Source organism: Drosophila miranda, chromosome XR, assembly GCF_003369915.1.
Source record: "Drosophila miranda strain MSH22 chromosome XR, D.miranda_PacBio2.1, whole genome shotgun sequence".
In the NCBI taxonomy this organism is placed as follows: domain Eukaryota; kingdom Metazoa; phylum Arthropoda; class Insecta; order Diptera; family Drosophilidae; genus Drosophila; species Drosophila miranda.
Window position 1 is genome coordinate 13,699,639 of NC_046674.1, and position 17,506 is coordinate 13,717,144.

A 17,506-nucleotide genomic window follows, 5' to 3' on the forward strand; every position below is an offset into this window, starting at 1 on the left:
TGGTTCTCTTAGCAACAGCAGCAACAATGCTAAGCGGTGCTGCCACCTTTTTATCAGAAAAAAGCTGTTTCTACTTTAAAATAAACGAAAAAAAAACTGAATATTTTCAAAATAAAATAAGAAAGGCCATATTTGGCAACATCAAAAAAGTTGAAAAAAGCCAAACAAATTTATAATAAATTCAGAACTCCCGCTTCCCGTTATTCACAAAATTTTCCCGCATTTGGTCTTGAAAAAAAGCCAGATCTGCGGGAAAAAAGCATAATCGGCAGCACTAATCTCTCTCGTTCTCAGCAAATACGAACGCTCGTGTGAAGCGCAGGGAACAAACGAACGGGACTAGACACTACTTTGGTGCGTATTTTCTGTCATTTTTGTTGTGATCTTCTCTATTGGCATACATATGTACATATGTACATTTTGTCTGTTTTCGGAAGTTTTTGTCTTTTTTTGGAATCTTTTATAAATATATAAGTATTGGTTTTTTTTTGGTGGTCTCGGACTAGTCAATTGAAGTGTTAATGTTTACGCGCTTCACAGCACTAGTGAGCACCGTTACTTGAAATTAAGTGCGTATTGCAAAAAAAATTTCTGAGGGCGTCATTTGCGTTTTGCGTGCTTAGAAAATTCCCGATCAGATTTTTGTTGGGATAGGTAAGCGGTGTAGATTATATTTATATCAACCATTAGGTCGGCGTTGTTCTTATAACCGAACAGAAAATCGACTTGTGAATCACAATCAGAAAAATGGGTAAGATTTGCATTTAACACAAATTTGCGGCTAATAATTCTTACAATTCCGGTATCAGAGAGACCGATCGGAATGCAGTTTTGGAAAGTCTGAACTCGGTTGACATACCATAAACCCACTCCAGTCACCAAACAATCTTGGCAAAATATATGAGGATATCGAGTCCGATGTGCAATTCATTATTAAGACACGCATACGTGAGCGTCCAATAAAGGCCCCCGAATGTGTTCGCTGCCACCAGTACTTCCATGGACGCCTTGCCGCAATATGCGAAAAGCAACCAGCGGTGAATTCTGGCCTAGGTTTCTCTTTACTGTTGGAAATGGTCAAACATCACATCAGGCGAGTGTTTCTACTGTAAGGCGGATCACGCCAAGATGTGGAACCTGGGATGAGATCCGTAAGATCATGGGCACTGAAGTTTGATACTCGCCACCAGCCCACTTAATCTATGTTTCAAAAATGTATTGATCGTGTTGAAATTGGTCAGTGTCTAGTCAAATAATTGATGTATGTGCTTTTTTTTGTCGAGAAGGAGAGCATTTGTTTATATTATTCTATACTTTTAGCTTTAACCTATATAACAAAATCGTCCGACACCCACGAGCACACAGGCCAGGGCTTCTCCTCTTCGGAGCGACATTTATGAAGTGCTCAAGTGTCGTCGTTGGCCGCTCACATTAGCTGGGGCAAAAAGGAAATGCAACACGGGCATGACTGCTATAAACCCTTATGGCCTAGTCACACCAGCTTGACACTGCAGCCCCGCACGAGAAGCATCAGCACACCCCAGCGGAGTGACTTAACGCTAAGTAAGTGCATTGAATTGAAATGCTGCTAACGTTTTTATGCTGGCTTCCTTTGTTTTTTCTTGCAGAGAGGAATTTTAAACGCCTTCAGCACCTTTTGACGGAACGACTGCTGCAGGATGAGATCAGCAGAAGCTTTGTCAGCGCACTGACACTGGGTTGTGGCCACTTCCAGCTGAGTCATTTTGGGTTACTCTAAAATATTTCCATTGCACTATTTGTGCACTTGTATTAACCTATCTATCATCTCAATTGCAGTGCGGATTCAATGCTCAGCTCTCAGCGGCAGCGCCCCCCCATTCAAATCAGCGAACAAATTCATGTCACCGATAACAATTCAATCACTTAAGAGTTCAACACATTTTGGAATCGCTTTACAATGCCCCAAGAGCACCCCATGGGTCCAACTTGCAAGTTGTACCCGCCGGACACATTGCGGTGTCGTCCTAGCTCCTTCTGGGCACAACTCTTGCTGGTAAGTGCAGACGCTTTAGATTGCATTTGCTTCTGCTTATTTTCTTTTTTCCCTTTGCTGCAGTTTCGTCAACAACTTGCAAATCCATTCAATGGATTCACTTCTGCTTCTGCTTCAACTTTTACTACTTCTTAGAGATCCGCATTCTGGTGCTTCAACAAGCGGCTCTTGGCTCCTGATAAATCAATGCTGCAGTGGATAGGACGAAGCCTCTGGCCTGGCTCTCTGCTGCTCTCGACTTCGTTTTGTCTTCGACTTGAATGGGGTCGAAATCGTTGCTATTAAGTCCGCCCAGGACTTTATTTGGCTTGCACTTGAGCATAAGTTATAATGATCTGTATCTGTATGGAAAGCCGTGCTTGTACTGCCATTTTGTGCCTCAATAGCTGTACTTAACAGGTAGAAAACTTGACAAATGCTTGTGGAGCTGCTATAGGTGTACGACATGAAGTAAAGGACTTATGCATAGCTTGTGTGGACTTGTAAAATGCGTTAAGACTTTTTAGCGCGGCATCACTAGGTACGTCTGATTGTATTTCAACAGCTTTATGTGTGAAAAACTCTTTGTTTGACGATTTTGTAAGCTATATATATATATTTAATCGGCAACTGTAATCATTATATTCTTTAAGGTCTCCTAATGGAGTTTAACCCTCTTAAAATACTCTCAATTTGTATTTCGTGTAGTTTTTAATGCCCTTTATTTCTGTCTGATAATCCATGCCGTTTCCAACAGCTGCATCTCTTAGTTGTTAGTGCTTAACTATAGATCGCCATTTCAATGGATAAGAAAACAACATCTACAGCACTTCCTCGACGCCAACATCCGGCCATTCCTTCCTTTGTATCTCATTTCAAAAACAGTTGGCCCTCCCGCCCTATACGAACGCTTCTAGCGTTGACAGCAACAGCAATTCACCAACTGGACAACAGTTCAGACTCGGTCTACGACTCGACCTCAGTGGCTGCCTGCTGTTCTAGCAGTCCCCTCTTTGGCCTCTGGGCACTTTGGAATAACTTGGACAATTGCTTTCATGCTGATTTCGTTTCGTTTCGCTTCGAGCCTCTCTCACTCTCGGGCTAAGCTAAGTTGCTTTTAAACTCATTTAAAGTTGCTCATGATGGCGGCAGCTTAACCATGTATTAGCACTATTTTAGAGGATGGCCATGCCAGGACTTTTGTTGGGGTTAGGGCAGGGGCAGGGCAAGGGCGAGGGCGAGGGGTAAATATTCCAATTAGTGTTGCTGCCCCAGATTTCGTTTCCTCAGTTGTAGTTTTGTGAATAATGCAATTGTTTCAAATATTCATGGAAGTCTGGTCTGGTCGCCTTGTCTTTGATAGAAATGGTGAATACGATCGATATTTAACTAGATATTAGGCAAGGCATTATTTACCTTATTAAACATATAATATATATTTAAACCATTGCCAATTTATGAGGCATTTCCCATGGCGACATTATGCAAAATGTGATTGTTTTTCTACCATACTTATTCTGTATTAATATCCCTTGGTTTTTCCTTAGTTCAGAGCCGGTTTCCTCCTTTAAATCAGATGGTTGCACCCTTTATGCTACTCCCGGCTAAAGAATAGACAAAGATGAGACTTGAGTACCCCTGAGCCTGGCCATTGTGCTCAGTGCTTGGGTGTCCTCCATGCTCCTTGCTTGACTGCAGTTGCCCTCTTTCCATTATTGAAGTGTGCACTTCCGCTAAATGGTATTTGGGGCAAGCACATAAGCTTACCCTCTGCCCAGCCCACTCTTGTGTCCCCCGGCCTCTCCTCTCGGCCAATACTGGCGCTGAATTTAGTGGCACTTGCAATTTTTATGGCAAACAATGAAAGGGAGACACCAGACTGAGCACAAAATGTGTGCCAGCTGGGAGAGGGGCCCCCCATATACATTGACATTGTTCCGCTTGTGGCAGGCTTGGATGGGGAGATTTGCATTTATTTGCATGCCATCCTAACGGAGGCGCGAATAAAGAGATACATTCCCGAACTATGCCAGACAAGGCCTCTTCAACATCTGCTGCTGTTCGTTAATCCATTTGTAAATTGCTTTAAAATAGTAAACAAAAATGGTGATATTCGATATTATCTTTGCAGATTATGATCCTTAACTTACTCCAACGGGAACCCATGACAACAGGGCATACTGCGTGCTTTGAAAGCTTATCGGGATCGCCAGCGTTGTTCAGGTTGTCCCAGATCAAAGCATTCCCTTTTTTGGGCTCTACAGAAATCTTTAATTTGGGAAAAACCACGGCTCCTCCCAGCCGAACGTCGCTTGCCTGAAAGGGATGGGGAAACAACTCTAAAAGATTCCTTCATCGTTCAGATTCAGACCACTTACATAGAGTAGAACTGTGGCCAAGACATCGCCTCCCCATTCAGTAAAGTAGTTTGCCTGTAAAGAAGGATCTGCATGGGTAAAATTGCCTTGCTAAGAAGGAACTTACTAACTGGACGTTTGGTTAGGTCCACATAATCATAATGGGCATTAAAATATCCACCCAGACCATAGTTGGACAAGTGCAAGGCGTTGTTCCCCTGCACCTCCAGCCCGGTCATGTCCGCTATGCGGCGATTGATGCTTGGGGAGAACGACTCGGAGTTGCCCTGGAAGATGTGCAGCTTCAACACCCGATCCTCACGCTCTGGCTTGACCCGCTGATCAAAGTGCATCCGAGTCCAGCCATCCTGCATGGTGGCATTTTTGTTGGCTATATCCCGCATTGCTCTCAATTCTTTCTCGTAGAGTACCTCGTGGTAGAGAACTATCAGCGGTTGCTGGTTAAGGACTTCCATTTTGAGTGGAGCTAGTAAAAGAAAGGCAGAGTACTCTTGGTTATATCTGCAGGCTAGTGGAGGGGAGGACTTCCTCTGCCACTGTCCACGACAGCCGCGCTCTAGCCTGGATGGTTTGGGCTTGTGCTTAGCAGCCTCCTGCTGTAAGATATCCGCATCTCCGGCAAGGTATTCGTCTATGGCGTCTTTGGTGCTCTGATAGTTGGCCTCGACCGCCACTTGATTGGCGAGTGTCTCCCATTCGGGATTTATCTTGTTTGGCATAGCCAAATAGAAGGCTAAGAAGAGAGACTGGACTAATTGTAATTATTTTATAAGCAACCCGATGGCTTACCCTCCATGACCAAGGCCTTGGCATACTTCTTGTAGATCTTTTTCCGCTTCAGCCCCAAAACCTTTTCATAAAGTTTCCCCTCAGAACTCTGGTGTATTCTGAGGGCCGTGCGATACCAAGGCGTGCATCTGGCGAATTGCGTTTGATTGTAGTGAAAGTCAGCCAGAGCAAAGCAATCGGGAGCAGTCAGTTGAGAGCTGAAAGAACAGTTCATTTACGTTTTGCATTTGGAGGGGAAGTATAGTAGGTTTAACTCACCCAAAGTGTTGTCCCAATAGGTCACCCTTGGCCATGTCCGCTGCCTCCTGATCGTAGAAACTTTCGATGCGCGCGAATCCTTTGAGTGCCACTTGAAGATCCTCGTTACTTGGTCCTGATTTCAATTTCTTTTCCATTGCGTTCGTGGTCTTGGTGGCTATGGCCGTCCTTAAATATTTCAGCCACTTGGGCCAATCCTGATTGAGGCGTCGCAGCAGGGGAAATGCATTGAGCGGATTTCCCATAAATTCCTCCCTTTCCTCTAGAGTTGTCATGGTTTCCCTCTGCAGCATCTGTTGAAAACTGCAAATGGATTGGTAACCTCTGATATATTTTAAATAGTGCCTACCATGACTTACAGTTTTATAGAATCCAATTTTATTTGCATAACTTGGACATAGGACTCCAGTTTGTCTTTTAAAGAATCTTCCATTTCCAAAAGCTTCACCATGCTCAGCACAGAGGAGCTGTAAATCATCTCTGTGTCTTCCATCTGTGTATCTTCTATGGCAAGATTTTGATGTAAAAGTAGCACTAGCAGATTGAGTTTGAACAGGAACCTCATCTTCATCTTGACTTTGGTCTACAACTGCCACATTTTCGCTTTAATTTCTTCACACTTACCATCTGAAATGTCAATTTCCATGGTTCGTTAGTTAGAGTTTATTGCATTTCCTTGTTCCTCGAACACTTTGGGATTCTGGGTTATCTAAGAATTCGTAGATACCTATGTAAAGATTGACTTCTTTATATTTCCAGAAGAAGTCCATCTTCTCTAAAAAGGTAACTGTTGTATTTATTTGTTAAGCTTGATCTGACATTTATTTTGTATATTTTAAGGTGATTTTAACCATAAAAAAACGTGTAATATTCATTGTATTATATTATATTATGGACTTTTTCTCGTTCTTCCGCGGTTTGCAAGGCATGACAAACATTTGAGGGACAATATGCAGCCATTTGGTGAGAGCTGGAAAAATGTGTATACATATTATATAATGCAAAAATACCAATAATATAGTGGACCTACTCCATCTATCCCCTACGATTACAGGGCATACCGAATGCTGACTACGAGTATCTATCCGGCCATCGTCGTACAAATTATACCAGAACACGCTGCTACCCTTTCGGGGGAAAATCGAGACACGACTGCGAGGAAAGACGGTGGCACCACCTTGCGGCACATCGCTAGCCTGTGGAAGATGGAAGCGAAACTGTAGAAATCTTCCGCGAAGCACGGCAAGTACATACATAGAAGATAATGCTGCCCAATCGATCGCCCAAGGTTAGAACATCCGGGGTCTCGTAGCCATCGGAAGTGTAGTCGTAGTGGGGCTTGAAGTGGGTGCCCAGGCCATAATTGGCCACCTGCAGATCCTCCTGCGGTGGGAAATCGAAGTTCGTCATATCTGATATGCGTCGATTAACGCGCTCCCTGATGGCCGACTGTTCCCTCCACCAGGTATGACGACATACGATGTCCCTGATCTTTGTACTTTTCGCCTCCTTTTGGTCTGCCCAGCCATTACTCATCTGCCCAGATCGCCCCTTCATTTCCTCAATTTCTCGGTCCGAAAGAACTTCGTGGTACATAACGATATAAGGATCGTGGTTCACCTCCTCCATTTTTAACGGGGCCAGCCTCAGGAATGGTGTCGTAGTGAAGTTGTATCGACAGACGAGATTCGTGCGCTTTGGGAAGAGTCCGCGACAACCGATTTCGTAGGGGGTGGGTGAAGGCTCAAAGGCAGACATTTCTCTCGCCATATCATCATCTGTTTGATTCAGCAACTCCGCTATAAATGCCTCCAGATCTGCTGGACTAGCCTTTTGTATCGTTGCCTCTGTTATATCTAGAACATTTTGGATGCTCAGAGATAGATTTCCTGCGCTTAGTCCTGGAAATTAAAAGGATTAAGTGAATAGAAGGTAGCCTTTTCCAGCACATACCATGTATAATGGTGGCTTTGGCATAGTTCTGCTTCAAGTCCTTGAGTGGATCCCCCAGAATCGTGTTAAATTCCTTAGCATTCGGTTCGGGCTGGTGTTTGATTGCCATTCGGTACCACATAGAAGCACGGAAGTAGTCGCCTTCTTGGAACTTGTGCTGGCCAAGGGACAGGCAGTCCCGAATGGATAGTTGAATGCTGATGTGGGGATGGGGTTAGGTTTTGGATGGTTTTCTTAGCTATGGGATATTCACTCGTATTGCTTGTCCAGCAGACGACCCTTGGCCAGGTCTTTAGCTTCCAGAGCATAGGTCCTTTCTATCCGATTCATACCTATCAGGGCCTCCTTCATATCCTGACTATCCGGTGCCTTGCCCAGAATATCATCCAGTGCTTGGAGCTCGACTATTTGGAATGTTTTTATTAGAGATTCATCGAATGTCTTGAAATTATTCCTTACCCCTTCCCACAGTCGTATTTATGTAGTGGTGCCATTTGGGCCAATCCTGATGCGTGCGTCTCATCAGTCCAAAGGCATTCAAGGGATTGGATACGTATTTCTCGCGTTCAGTTAGGGTTTTCTCCGTTCCCCGATCCACAGAGTCTATAAGACTTAAGAGATGATGGATTTCTTTAGCAATGGAATCTTTTTCAACCACATTTACTCACTCTTGCAAAGTATTAGCTTTAGCGGACAGTAGATCTGTGTAGTTTTTCAGGTTCTCTATAAACTGCATCTCTAGTTCCAACAGCTTTAACAAGCCCACTGTGGAGGAGCTATACCGTTCCCTATTCTCATTGTATGGCTTCTTTTCAACGTCCTCGCCAATAATGGGACTTAAAAAGAGTAGAGCTGTGAGCAAACTTAGAAACTGTTTCATTATTACTGACTAGAGTGACTACTCTCTGACTGACTGACTGACTCGTTCTACTAGAAGCAGGCCAATGTCGTTAATGTCTAGATAATTGATTCCATATGCATCAAAGGAGACGTTGCTTCCATAGGAAATCCAAAGAACCAGATCCGTTCTGCTTCACTAATTTATTTATATATTTTTAGTTCCCGTAGATGGTTAATAGACTTTATAACAATATTATGATGGGGATATCTGGTTGATTTGTCTTCCTTTTCTTCTAGGACTTCTTATTACATGCATTACACATTTATGAAAACTATTTATTTACACTTTTTGAGACACTTTCCTTGGCTGGCAGGGCAGGATAAACATCTGAGGAACCAAGTGCACCCACTTGGTGAGAGCTGAAATGGAAGTCACAAATGTGAAATCAAGAAAACCTGAGATTGGGCCACCTACTCCATCTATCCCCTTCGATTACAGGGCATGAAGAGTGCAGAGTACGTGGATCTGGTTCGCCGTCGTCGAATAAATTAAACCAGAGCAAGGCGCCACCCTTTCTGGGAGACACAGTGATATTGATTAATGGAAAGATAGTGGCCCCACCTTGCTGCAGATCGCCTGCCTGTTTAACATTGAAAAGGAAATTTTAAAGGATCTCTGGTACGAAAGGTCGTAAAATACTTACATAGAAGAGTATGGTGCCCAAGGGACCGCCCATAAACCAGCCAATATCATAATTTTCGGGCGTGTAGTCGTAGTGTGGCCCGAATATAGTGCCTAGACCGTAATTGGCGACATTTAGCTCCTCCTGTACAAATAATTGGAAGCCTGTAATGTCTGTGATCCGTTGATAGACGCGCGCCCTGGTCGTCGTCTGCTCCCACCACCAGGCATGACGCGCTATGATCTCCCTGATCTTATTCTCCTGCTGTGGCTCTGAAAATCCATTGATCATATTCTTCGACTGCTTCTTGAGTTCCTCGATCTCCCTATCGTATAGAACTTCGTGGTACAAAACGATGTACGGATCGTGGTTCACTTCCTCCATTTTAAGGGGTGCTAGTCTCAGGAATGGTGTCGTGGTGAAGTTGTATCGACAGACGAGATTCGTGCGCTTTGGGAAGAGTCCGCGACAACCGATTTCGTAGGGGGTGGGTGAAGGCTCAAAGGCAGACATTTCTCTCGCCATATCATCATCTGTTTGATTCAGCAACTCCGCTATAAATGCCTCCAGATCTGCTGGACTAGCCTTTTGTATCGTTGCCTCTGTTATATCCAGAACCTTTTGGATGCTCAGAGATTGATTTCCTGCGCTTAGTCCTGGAAATGAAAAGGATTAAGTGAATAGCAGGAAGCGTTTTCCAGCACATACCATGTATAATGGTGGCTTTGGCATAGTTCTGCTTCAAGTCCTTGAGTGGATCCCCCAGAATCGTGTTAAATTCCTTAGCATTCGGTTCGGGCTGGTGTTTGATTGCCATTCGGTACCACATAGAAGCACGGAAGTAGTCGCCTTCTTGGAACTTGTGCTGGCCAAGGGACAGGCAGTCCCGAATGGATAGTTGAATGCTGATGTGGGGATGGGGTTAGGTTTTGGATGGTTTTCTTAGCTATGGGATATTCACTCGTATTGCTTGTCCAGCAGACGACCCTTGGCCAGGTCTTTAGCTTCCAGAGCATAGGTCCTTTCTATCCGATTCATACCTATCAGGGCCTCCTTCATATCCTGACTATCCGGTGCCTTGCCCAGAATATCATCCAGTGCTTGGAGCTCGACTATTTGGAATGTTTTTATTAGAGATTCATCGAATGTCTTGAAATTATTCCTTACCCCTTCCCACAGTCGTATTTATGTAGTGGTGCCATTTGGGCCAATCCTGATGCGTGCGTCTCATCAGTCCAAAGGCATTCAAGGGATTGGATACGTATTTCTCGCGTTCAGTTAGGGTTTTCTCCGTTCCCCGATCCACAGAGTCTATAAGACTTAAGAGATGATGGATTTCTTTAGCAATGGAATCTTTTTCAACCACATTTACTCACTCTTGCAAAGTATTAGCTTTAGCGGACAGTAGATCTGTGTAGTTTTTCAGGTTCTCTATAAACTGCATCTCTAGTTCCAACAGCTTTAACAAGCCCACTGTGGAGGAGCTGTACCGTTCCCTATGCTCATCGTAAGGTCGATCTGGCATACCCCTGCCAATAGTTTGACCTAAGACAAGAAGAGCTGTGATAAGGTTCAGACGACGTTGCATTTTTACTGAGTAGATGATAAACTAAATACCATTTCATTAAAACAAATTAGCTACACGAATTAGCTAAGATTATATTTGATTTGATATGGAATTTATCTGGAATCTCCAACTTTATTTACATGCCATAGAAAAGAGGAAAATTGCAATTTAAGACGTCCGTTCCACTGCCCGCGGACTACAGGGCTTCAGAAACATTTGTGGCCATTGGTGGAGCCATTTGGTAATTGCTGTAAGAAGGCAATCGAATGAGATGGTCTCTAGTCCCTGGGAACTTACTGGGAACACTTACTCCATCTGGAACCGGCTATGACAGGGCATATGGCGTGCAGGGATCGCGGGTCTGGGGTCGAGTCATCGAATGTGTTGAACCAGAACAAGCTGTTTCCTTTCTGAGGTGTGACCGTCACCTGGATGTCGGGGAATATCGTGGCGCCACCTTGGGGCACTTCGCTGGCCTGCAAGGGATTTAAGGTGTGAATTTATGTGCGGAAGGGAAAGGATATCGACTGACATAAAAGATAATGCTGCCTGTGCGATCGCCCAACTCTGTGACGCCCAAGTCGTTGACGCGTTCGGTGCGGTAGTCGTAGTGCGCCTTGAAGTAGGAGCCCACCCCAAAGTTGGCCAATTGGAGGGCTTTAAAGTCACTCACATCGAAGCCCGTCATGTCACCGATGCGGAGATTGAGCCGCTCCCTGAAGGGCGACGCTTCAATCAGCCATGCGACGCGTGCCACAATTTCGAGGGGCTCTGTTAAATTCGCCAATTCCGACCCCGACATTCCATTGGTCATTGGCTGTGCCAGTTGCTTCATTTCCTCCATTTCTCGGTCCGATAGAACTTGGTGGTACATAACGATATAAGGATCGTGATTAACCTCCTCCATTTTCAGGGGGGCCAGTCTTAGGAAAGGTGTCGTGGTGCTGTTGTAGCGACAGACGAGATTCGTGCGTTTGGGAAACAGTCCGCGACATCCAGATTCGTGGGCAGTTGGCGGCTTCTGGACGGTACCCAATTCATTGCCTATTTGCTCATCACTTTGTCTGAGATAATGGTTGATGAATATCTTCACATCTCGTGGACTGGACTGGTTCAAAAAGTTGCTGGCTAATTCGTGAATCGTTTCCCTGCTCATCGAATGATCCGACAAACCAAGGCCTGTCAAATGAAAACCTGCAGATCTTTGGCTCAAAGCTTTCTTCCCTTCAACACTCACCGCGTATGACAATGGTTCTGGCAAACTGAAGATCCACACCTTCGAGTGGATTGCCCAGAACGCTGTTAATGATATCGGCGTTGGGTTCGCCATTGTGGCGCAGGGCTTCGCGGTACCACATCGAGGCACGTATATAGTCGCCGGATTCGTATTTGTGCTGTGCCAAGGCCAAGCAGTCCCGGACTGATAGTTGAGTGCTGTTCAAAAGTGATCTGCTGATTCAGCAGGATATTCGATCGAATGATCGATTCCATCGATCACTTACTCGTATTGTTTGTTCTGCAGCAGGCCCCTGGCTATGTGGCTGGCTGGGAGGTCATAAGCTCTCTCAATTCGATCCATTGACTTCAGGGACTCTGTCATGTCGTAAGGTTCAGGCGCTTCAGACAGTAGCTCTTGCATTGCAGTTAGCTGTGCCACACCCAGGGGCTTCTTGGTGTAGTTCTGCCACTTGGGCCATTCCTGATGCAAGCGACGGATCAGTCCAAAGGCGTTGAGTGGGTTGGAGACAAAGCCTTCCCGTTCCTTGTGGTTTTCATGCATACCACGATCCAAAGAATCGATGTACCTGAAATATAGGAAATGTTTCTTGGACCACCGGGGTTTCCTTCACTCACATTTTCAGGTTGTCAACCTTCTCTTGCAGGACATCTGCATAGACTATGAAATTGTCCATAAATTCTCGCTCAAGCTCAAAAAGATTCAGCAATCCCAAAACCGAAGAACTGTAGTAATCTACAAAATAGTTCGCCGGATCAACAGAGCGACTGTCTTGGACTAAAACTATAAGGCAAATTAAGGCGAAAAGTCTGGACATTTTACTAGAGTTTTAAACAGGTTAAGAAACAAACTTAAACTGGCTAAAAAAAAGTACCCACTAAGAAGCAGAAAGCGTTGGAAAATTATCCATTTCACGGCTATGATTTAGTGATTTAGTCACGTGGTTTTGCAGGGTCTATGAAAACCTTTGGTGCTCCTCATGCAGCCACTTGACTAGGGCTGAAAATGAAGTGAAATTGAATTTTTGAATGAATGTTAATGGGAAAAACTTACTCCACTTGGAGCCCACTATGACAGGGCATGAGATGTGTGCAACACTATAGTCGAGCTCCAAATTATTATTCAGATTGTGCCACACCAGAGCACTGCCCTTTCGAGGCCAGACAGTAAATTCCAGTTGTGGAAATGAAATGGCGCCGCCGTGCGGCACTTCATTTAACTAAATTGCGGATTAATTAAGATTAAAGACAGAAAAGGAAATGTTCTTAATACTTACAAAAAACATAATTGTTGTCTGGTAATCCCCAAAGCCAGGCTAAAGGATACGAAAATTATAAGAACATTCCCTTCTTTTGTGTGTCAAGTATTAGGATACCTGTTGCTCTTCTTTCGCCAAGTTATCCATATGGTATCGTATATAGCCACCTATCCCAGAATTGTAGATACGAAAGTCCTTGTCTTCTTTCACTTGTTCACCAGTCATATCCCTAGTACGTTGGTTCAGTTGGCTGTTCTCCTCCTCGTACACCGTCACAGACTTTAGATTGTGCTCCCGCCGCTTACTATAGCGGCCAGGACCCTTGAGTGAAGATAGTGCTAGCGTCATGACACGAGCGATCTCTCTCTCGTAAATGACATCGTGGTAGATGGCTATATAGGGATCTAGGCTAAGCATCTCCACCTTGAGCGGGGCAAGCCGAAGGAATGCTGTTCTAGTAGCGTCGTAGTGACAGCTACGATTTCTGATGGGTGTATATAAACCAAGACAAGCGATCATTTCGGTGTTTGGATCTTTTTTCATATACTGGAATGAAGAGCCAAAGAAATTATGCAAATATGGACCCTTTTTTCAGACTTACTGTTTCGTGGCGCTCATGCAGGTCCATTAGATTCCTCAGCTGACGCTGCAGTAGCCAGAGATCAGCATGCAAGTCGGACACATTCTCAAGTAGGGCTAATGCGGGCTTCCACAAGCCTGTTTTGCGGAAGAAACCCAAGTGAAAGGCAATGGAATAATGCTGTAAACCTAACCTACCTCTTGCGGCCAAGGCACGAGCATAACTACCATAAAAATCGGATAGTTTAAAATTTAAAACTTCTCTGTAGAGATGACCATCTCTGGCCCCGTCGTAGCGCTGTAGCGCTGCCTCATACCATCCGATTGCCGAATGCATCTGCTGGTTACTTTCGTGAAATTTAACCATAGCCAGACACTCGAGAGTCGTCATGGTAGTGCTAAATAGAACCATGTACATATATGAAAGAGAATAGGCATTCAACCTACTTGTATTGCCGTCCATGCAGCACTCCATTGGCTATATCCGTTGGCTCTAGGTCATAGTGACTCTGGATGGCGTCTATGCCGCTGAGGGCATCTTGAAGATCCTGTTCTGTGGGCTTGGCCATATCTAGTATACTCTGAATTTTGTTGAGACTATCCAAGCCCACGCGATGTGACATAAATATCTCCATATGGCTCCAATCCTCATGTAGGCGTCGTATTAGCGAGAAACTGGTCAACGGATGAGCAACATACTCCTCCGGAGTATGCTTCCAAGGCACCCTTTTCAGCTGCACTTCGTCAAGAAAGCTGAGCGGAAGAAGATCGGTTAAAAATCTTTGAGAATAATTGAAAACAACCTCTCCATGTTGTTGATTTTCCACTCCAAGTCATCCGAGTATCTGTCTAGCTGTTTAATGAACACACTTTCCATTTCCACTAGACTTATCATGGATGCTGTGGACTGGGCATGATCTGTCATGCATTCCATTTGCACTCGAGGCAGTTTATGTAAGATGAAGCAGAGGAAGAACAATAAGCAATGCCACATGTTGCTAGCTTTGGAAATCAGCCCATCAACTGTTTATAAAACTCATGCCACATTGAGGCCAGAGATATTGCCCTGGCGAATGCTTTCGTTAGGGTAATTCAGTTCGTTTCAGTATAGATCTTTTAAGTATATGATCATAACCTTTACAGTCCCTGCAATGATCAAGTTTGCTTTCTTGTTGCCTTTCTTGTTTTCAGCTCTGGGCACCTGCATCAATGCTGAGCGATATATACCACCCACCTTTGGATTTTCTGTATCACTAGAGGCCTTGCTGCCGCTTTTGAAACTGCAGGAAAAGACGGTGGCAAACCTTCGCAGCTATGCGCAAACTTTGCAACAGCAATTGGTAGATGTCCAACTGTGAGTCAATCAAAATTTAATATGAAATTTAAAATAAACAAAATATTTCTAGAGCCATTCGAATGTATGAGGATCTGCAAAGGAAAGCGACCTTAAATTCTATGAATTTAATGCATCAGTTCTCTGTGATACGTCACATGCATCTGGATTGGGCCAAGTGGCTTACTGTTATGCGTGCCCCCAAAGAACAGATACAGATACAGATTCTAAAGGAACTGCAACCCCAAATGCCCACAAATATGGATCTTGTGGAGGCTCTCAAAGGGCTCCAGCGCATACAGTATACTTGGGATTTGGAACCCGCGGACATAGCCAGAGGAAACCTACACGGCAGACAGTACAAGTGAGTGGATGGATAGTTATCAGAGCCTACGTATATACCAAATTCTATAATTAAACAGGGTTAAGCGGTGGGGAGCTTTTGAGACATTCGTGCTGGGAGTTTTTTGTCAACTTCAAGGGTATTACAAGGACGCTGACGCTTGGCTGAAACTGACGCGGGACAGTTACAGGCGACATCCCAATCCCAGACAGCTAGGATTCCGTCACTGGACCTATGACCACGTATTGGAGTACTTGATGCTTGCCAACATTGGCTTGGGTAAAGCATATTTCCATTAAGAAAGTGATTTTCCATCAAAAGATTACCTTTTCCAGGTAAATTTGAGGCTGCTTTGGAACATGCGAAAGAACTATTGGTACTTCAGCCTTACGATAAATTCTTCCAAGGCAAAGTACAAGAACTTGGTACGAAATCAGATGAGCAAAAACCAAAATCATCATTACCCATAGATGTGGATGCAAAGCTACTCAAGAGATTGTGCCGCCAGCATCAGTCACCGCCTGCTGGCAGGCTCCACTGTCGTTACATGAGGGGAGTGGATTTTCTTCGCTTAGCGCCGCTTAAAATGGAAGAACTTTCTCTCATGCCACTCATCAGTTTATATCATGATATCCTCAGCGATGAAGAGCTGGCTATGGTCAGGCGTTTGGCAAGTCCACTTTTGAAACGGAACAAAATAACATACAGGGAAATCGACAGTTTCACGGACTACACGGCCACACGCCCCTGGCAATCAGCAGAACTAAGCAGCTCAATGCATAAGATAATTAGCTCCTTGAATAGAAGGATACACCAAGCCAGCGGCGCCAGTTCGCCTCAGTCCGATGATCTGCAAGTCAGGAACTTTGGCATTGGCGGACACTTCTTAGAGCCTCCTCCAGGGGATCCAGCTGTCGTCACTGCCTTGCTTTATGTGAGTACACAGTTGATGATGTATGAAACCATCTACAATAACTCCTCCGTTATATCAGCTGAGTAATGTCGAGCAAGGAGGTGAAACACATTTTCCCTCTCTAAATCTACGGGTCACTCCACAAAAGGGTTCGCTTCTGGTGTGGCCCAGGACAGGCGATTACCACATTGAGTGTCCCGTCATTGTGGGGAATAAGTGGGGTAAGTCTAAAATATCATTTACATGACATCGTAACCCTTTGATTCGTCTCTTTTTAGTTGCTACGAAACAGATAGAATAGTATATTCGGTGGTGATCCTTAAACTATGTACAAAAATGTTTTTAAAAATTAACTTGGCTTCATATCCAAGAACAACAAAAGTTTTAAGTAAAGTACCGGGAGCATGTGTAATTAAAGCGCAACTAATTGCTGAGGTCATTTAATTTTCTACAGTTTCAGTCTATAACATGTTACCATTTGCCAAGGTTTGACATTGAAGTACCAGCGAAACCTGCCTGGCATGATACCTTTCTTGAGGCCTTTGCAGCAACTGAAGCAAGCATCGGTCAAGAATCTTCACTGGTCTATGTGAAGGTGTGGGAAATGCCATCTAGACAGAAGGGCTGCAGATAAGCCACGGACTTTTGAAATTATAGAGGAGAACATGAAAGGGAGTCCGGTGATCGCGTCATTGCACCATTGATCTATGTATGTAATATATTTAAACCATTTTTATTATCGAATGCTTTGTATATTAGCTTACTTACCGAACTTTCTAAAGTGACCGATGCAGAGCAGGGCAGAGAAGAGCTTTATCCCCTCTCAGCCTGTGCATTCTCACGAATAAGGGTCCCCTTGTGGTGTAGCCCAACTGGGTAATCCTCCTCTATACTCTCAAGGTTAAGACACCGCGGAAATATCGAAGCATGAAGCATACAGAAATCATATTAGCCAAGCGTCTCACCAAGTGATTCATACAGATTTTCAAGTCAGTTAAAATTTGTTATTGCCATGGTTAAATTGTGCCTGTTCTTCCTGCTTCTAACGGCTGTTGTTTGCCTCCAGGCTAAGGGAGAGACGGATGATTACAGATCCCGGGAATCTTTGCTACCCATTCCTGTAAGTGCAATAAGTTCTTGAATCTCTGTCAATTTAATAACTGATTTGATTGGGCGATTTTTCAGTTGCAGACACACCCTCCCCCTTAGTATGATTGGGGATATTGATGCAAGGATGGCGTGACAAAAATTTGGAAAAGCTGGAAATAATTGTAACGTAGCTCAGATTTGGGAAATAATCAAGCATAAAGCATAATGAAAACATATTAGCCAAGCTTCTCAGGAAGTTCGTCTTTCATATA

The 17,506-nt window shown here is 44.2% G+C and overlaps 6 protein-coding genes and 1 long non-coding RNA gene across 18 annotated transcripts; 2 read left to right on the plus strand and 5 right to left on the minus strand.

The window, feature by feature from the left end:
- Positions 1 to 252: 252 nt before the first annotated feature.
- On the plus strand, positions 253 to 6,586 carry LOC108152814. 10 transcript variants are annotated; one of them, XR_004471601.1, is made up of 9 exons: positions 253 to 354; positions 507 to 751; positions 810 to 1,261; positions 1,321 to 1,563; positions 1,629 to 1,749; positions 1,819 to 2,035; positions 2,099 to 2,555; positions 6,199 to 6,222; positions 6,280 to 6,371. It is a non-coding gene; the product is annotated as an uncharacterized LOC108152814 (long non-coding RNA). The 10 variants fall into 10 exon arrangements; XR_004471598.1 differs by lacking the exon at positions 253 to 354 and adding an exon at positions 6,494 to 6,586 and having other exon boundaries at positions 446 to 751; positions 6,280 to 6,402; XR_004471597.1 differs by lacking the exon at positions 253 to 354 and adding an exon at positions 6,494 to 6,586 and having other exon boundaries at positions 447 to 751; positions 6,365 to 6,402.
- LOC108152807 (prolyl 4-hydroxylase subunit alpha-1) lies at positions 3,967 to 6,039 on the minus strand. Of its 2 annotated transcripts, none has more exons than XM_017282393.2 (7): positions 5,799 to 6,039; positions 5,440 to 5,742; positions 5,182 to 5,378; positions 4,499 to 5,125; positions 4,393 to 4,460; positions 4,165 to 4,330; positions 3,967 to 4,097 (listed from the first exon to the last, which is right to left on the minus strand). In XM_017282393.2, the coding sequence occupies exons 1-7, from the start codon at positions 6,008 to 6,010 to the stop codon at positions 4,039 to 4,041; spliced, it is 1,632 nt and encodes a 543-aa protein (XP_017137882.1). In that variant the 5' UTR covers positions 6,011 to 6,039; the 3' UTR covers positions 3,967 to 4,038. The 2 variants fall into 2 exon arrangements, with proteins under 2 accessions (XP_017137882.1, XP_017137883.1); XM_017282394.2 differs by having other exon boundaries at positions 4,393 to 4,446; positions 4,503 to 5,125; positions 5,799 to 6,038.
- Positions 6,299 to 8,306, minus strand: LOC108152808 (prolyl 4-hydroxylase subunit alpha-2). The gene is made up of 7 exons (XM_017282395.2): positions 8,061 to 8,306; positions 7,852 to 8,003; positions 7,646 to 7,796; positions 7,393 to 7,589; positions 6,694 to 7,340; positions 6,470 to 6,635; positions 6,299 to 6,409 (listed from the first exon to the last, which is right to left on the minus strand). Exons 1-7 carry the CDS (start codon positions 8,270 to 8,272, stop codon positions 6,324 to 6,326), a joined length of 1,611 nt encoding a protein of 536 aa, XP_017137884.1. The 5' UTR covers positions 8,273 to 8,306; the 3' UTR covers positions 6,299 to 6,323.
- Positions 8,307 to 8,547: 241 nt separating this feature from the next.
- On the minus strand, positions 8,548 to 10,518 carry LOC108152813 (prolyl 4-hydroxylase subunit alpha-2-like). The gene is made up of 7 exons (XM_033387626.1): positions 10,292 to 10,518; positions 10,083 to 10,234; positions 9,877 to 10,027; positions 9,624 to 9,820; positions 8,937 to 9,571; positions 8,708 to 8,873; positions 8,548 to 8,652 (listed from the first exon to the last, which is right to left on the minus strand). Exons 1-7 carry the CDS (start codon positions 10,501 to 10,503, stop codon positions 8,573 to 8,575), a joined length of 1,593 nt encoding a protein of 530 aa, XP_033243517.1. The 5' UTR covers positions 10,504 to 10,518; the 3' UTR covers positions 8,548 to 8,572.
- A 48-nt stretch (positions 10,519 to 10,566) lies between these two features.
- Positions 10,567 to 12,550, minus strand: LOC108152809 (prolyl 4-hydroxylase subunit alpha-1). Its single transcript, XM_017282396.2, has 6 exons — positions 12,337 to 12,550; positions 11,985 to 12,287; positions 11,720 to 11,916; positions 11,015 to 11,661; positions 10,793 to 10,958; positions 10,567 to 10,730 (listed from the first exon to the last, which is right to left on the minus strand). The coding sequence occupies exons 1-6, from the start codon at positions 12,534 to 12,536 to the stop codon at positions 10,651 to 10,653; spliced, it is 1,593 nt and encodes a 530-aa protein (XP_017137885.1). The 5' UTR covers positions 12,537 to 12,550; the 3' UTR covers positions 10,567 to 10,650.
- On the minus strand, positions 12,546 to 14,587 carry LOC108152810 (prolyl 4-hydroxylase subunit alpha-2). The gene is made up of 8 exons (XM_017282397.2): positions 14,360 to 14,587; positions 14,004 to 14,309; positions 13,755 to 13,954; positions 13,579 to 13,694; positions 13,095 to 13,523; positions 12,996 to 13,034; positions 12,773 to 12,938; positions 12,546 to 12,718 (listed from the first exon to the last, which is right to left on the minus strand). The coding sequence occupies exons 1-8, from the start codon at positions 14,548 to 14,550 to the stop codon at positions 12,675 to 12,677; spliced, it is 1,491 nt and encodes a 496-aa protein (XP_017137886.1). The 5' UTR covers positions 14,551 to 14,587; the 3' UTR covers positions 12,546 to 12,674.
- Positions 14,588 to 14,691: 104 nt separating this feature from the next.
- On the plus strand, positions 14,692 to 17,470 carry LOC108152811 (prolyl 4-hydroxylase subunit alpha-1-like). Of its 2 annotated transcripts, XM_017282399.2 has the most exons (9): positions 14,692 to 14,910; positions 14,963 to 15,253; positions 15,312 to 15,511; positions 15,568 to 16,166; positions 16,225 to 16,366; positions 16,424 to 16,533; positions 16,600 to 16,854; positions 16,928 to 17,265; positions 17,331 to 17,470. In XM_017282399.2, exons 1-6 carry the CDS (start codon positions 14,708 to 14,710, stop codon positions 16,444 to 16,446), a joined length of 1,458 nt encoding a protein of 485 aa, XP_017137888.1. In that variant the 5' UTR covers positions 14,692 to 14,707; the 3' UTR covers positions 16,447 to 16,533; positions 16,600 to 16,854; positions 16,928 to 17,265; positions 17,331 to 17,470. The 2 variants fall into 2 exon arrangements, with proteins under 2 accessions (XP_017137888.1, XP_033243518.1); XM_033387627.1 differs by having other exon boundaries at positions 16,424 to 16,854; positions 17,331 to 17,460.
- Positions 17,471 to 17,506: the final 36 nt, after the last annotated feature.

What these genes read in the sequence shown, in the direction of transcription:
- LOC108152807 (XM_017282393.2), bottom strand. Translation starts at nt 6,010, where the DNA reads ATGAAGATGAGGTTCCTGTTCAAACTCAATCTGCTAGTGCTACTTTTA. An exon ending in CCTAACCAAACGTCCAGTTA is followed by an intron (nt 4,461 to 4,498) that starts GTAAGTTCCTTC and finishes TTACCCATGCAG; the next exon opens with ATCCTTCTTTACAGGCAAAC. An exon ending in TGGCCACAGTTCTACTCTAT is followed by an intron (nt 4,331 to 4,392) that starts GTAAGTGGTCTG and finishes CATCCCTTTCAG; the next exon opens with GCAAGCGACGTTCGGCTGGG.
- LOC108152808 (XM_017282395.2), bottom strand. Translation starts at nt 8,272, where the DNA reads ATGAAACAGTTTCTAAGTTTGCTCACAGCTCTACTCTTTTTAAGTCCC. An exon ending in CAAAGCCACCATTATACATG is followed by an intron (nt 7,341 to 7,392) that starts GTATGTGCTGGA and finishes TTTAATTTCCAG; the next exon opens with GACTAAGCGCAGGAAATCTA. An exon ending in TGGGCAGCATTATCTTCTAT is followed by an intron (nt 6,636 to 6,693) that starts GTATGTACTTGC and finishes CATCTTCCACAG; the next exon opens with GCTAGCGATGTGCCGCAAGG.
- LOC108152813 (XM_033387626.1), bottom strand. Translation starts at nt 10,503, where the DNA reads ATGCAACGTCGTCTGAACCTTATCACAGCTCTTCTTGTCTTAGGTCAA. An exon ending in AAATACGACTGTGGGAAGGG is followed by an intron (nt 10,028 to 10,082) that starts GTAAGGAATAAT and finishes CATTCCAAATAG; the next exon opens with TCGAGCTCCAAGCACTGGAT. An exon ending in CAAAGCCACCATTATACATG is followed by an intron (nt 9,572 to 9,623) that starts GTATGTGCTGGA and finishes TTTCATTTCCAG; the next exon opens with GACTAAGCGCAGGAAATCAA.
- LOC108152809 (XM_017282396.2), bottom strand. Translation starts at nt 12,536, where the DNA reads ATGTCCAGACTTTTCGCCTTAATTTGCCTTATAGTTTTAGTCCAAGAC. An exon ending in CTGCAGAACAAACAATACGA is followed by an intron (nt 11,917 to 11,984) that starts GTAAGTGATCGA and finishes ACTTTTGAACAG; the next exon opens with CACTCAACTATCAGTCCGGG. An exon ending in CAGAACCATTGTCATACGCG is followed by an intron (nt 11,662 to 11,719) that starts GTGAGTGTTGAA and finishes TTCATTTGACAG; the next exon opens with GCCTTGGTTTGTCGGATCAT.
- LOC108152810 (XM_017282397.2), bottom strand. Translation starts at nt 14,550, where the DNA reads ATGTGGCATTGCTTATTGTTCTTCCTCTGCTTCATCTTACATAAACTG. An exon ending in AAAATCAACAACATGGAGAG is followed by an intron (nt 14,310 to 14,359) that starts GTTGTTTTCAAT and finishes TCTTCCGCTCAG; the next exon opens with CTTTCTTGACGAAGTGCAGC. An exon ending in TGGCGAAAGAAGAGCAACAG is followed by an intron (nt 13,035 to 13,094) that starts GTATCCTAATAC and finishes CGTATCCTTTAG; the next exon opens with CCTGGCTTTGGGGATTACCA.
- LOC108152811 (XM_017282399.2), top strand. Translation starts at nt 14,708, where the DNA reads ATGATCAAGTTTGCTTTCTTGTTGCCTTTCTTGTTTTCAGCTCTGGGC. An exon ending in CAATTGGTAGATGTCCAACT is followed by an intron (nt 14,911 to 14,962) that starts GTGAGTCAATCA and finishes AAATATTTCTAG; the next exon opens with AGCCATTCGAATGTATGAGG. An exon ending in CATTGTGGGGAATAAGTGGG is followed by an intron (nt 16,367 to 16,423) that starts GTAAGTCTAAAA and finishes GTCTCTTTTTAG; the next exon opens with TTGCTACGAAACAGATAGAA.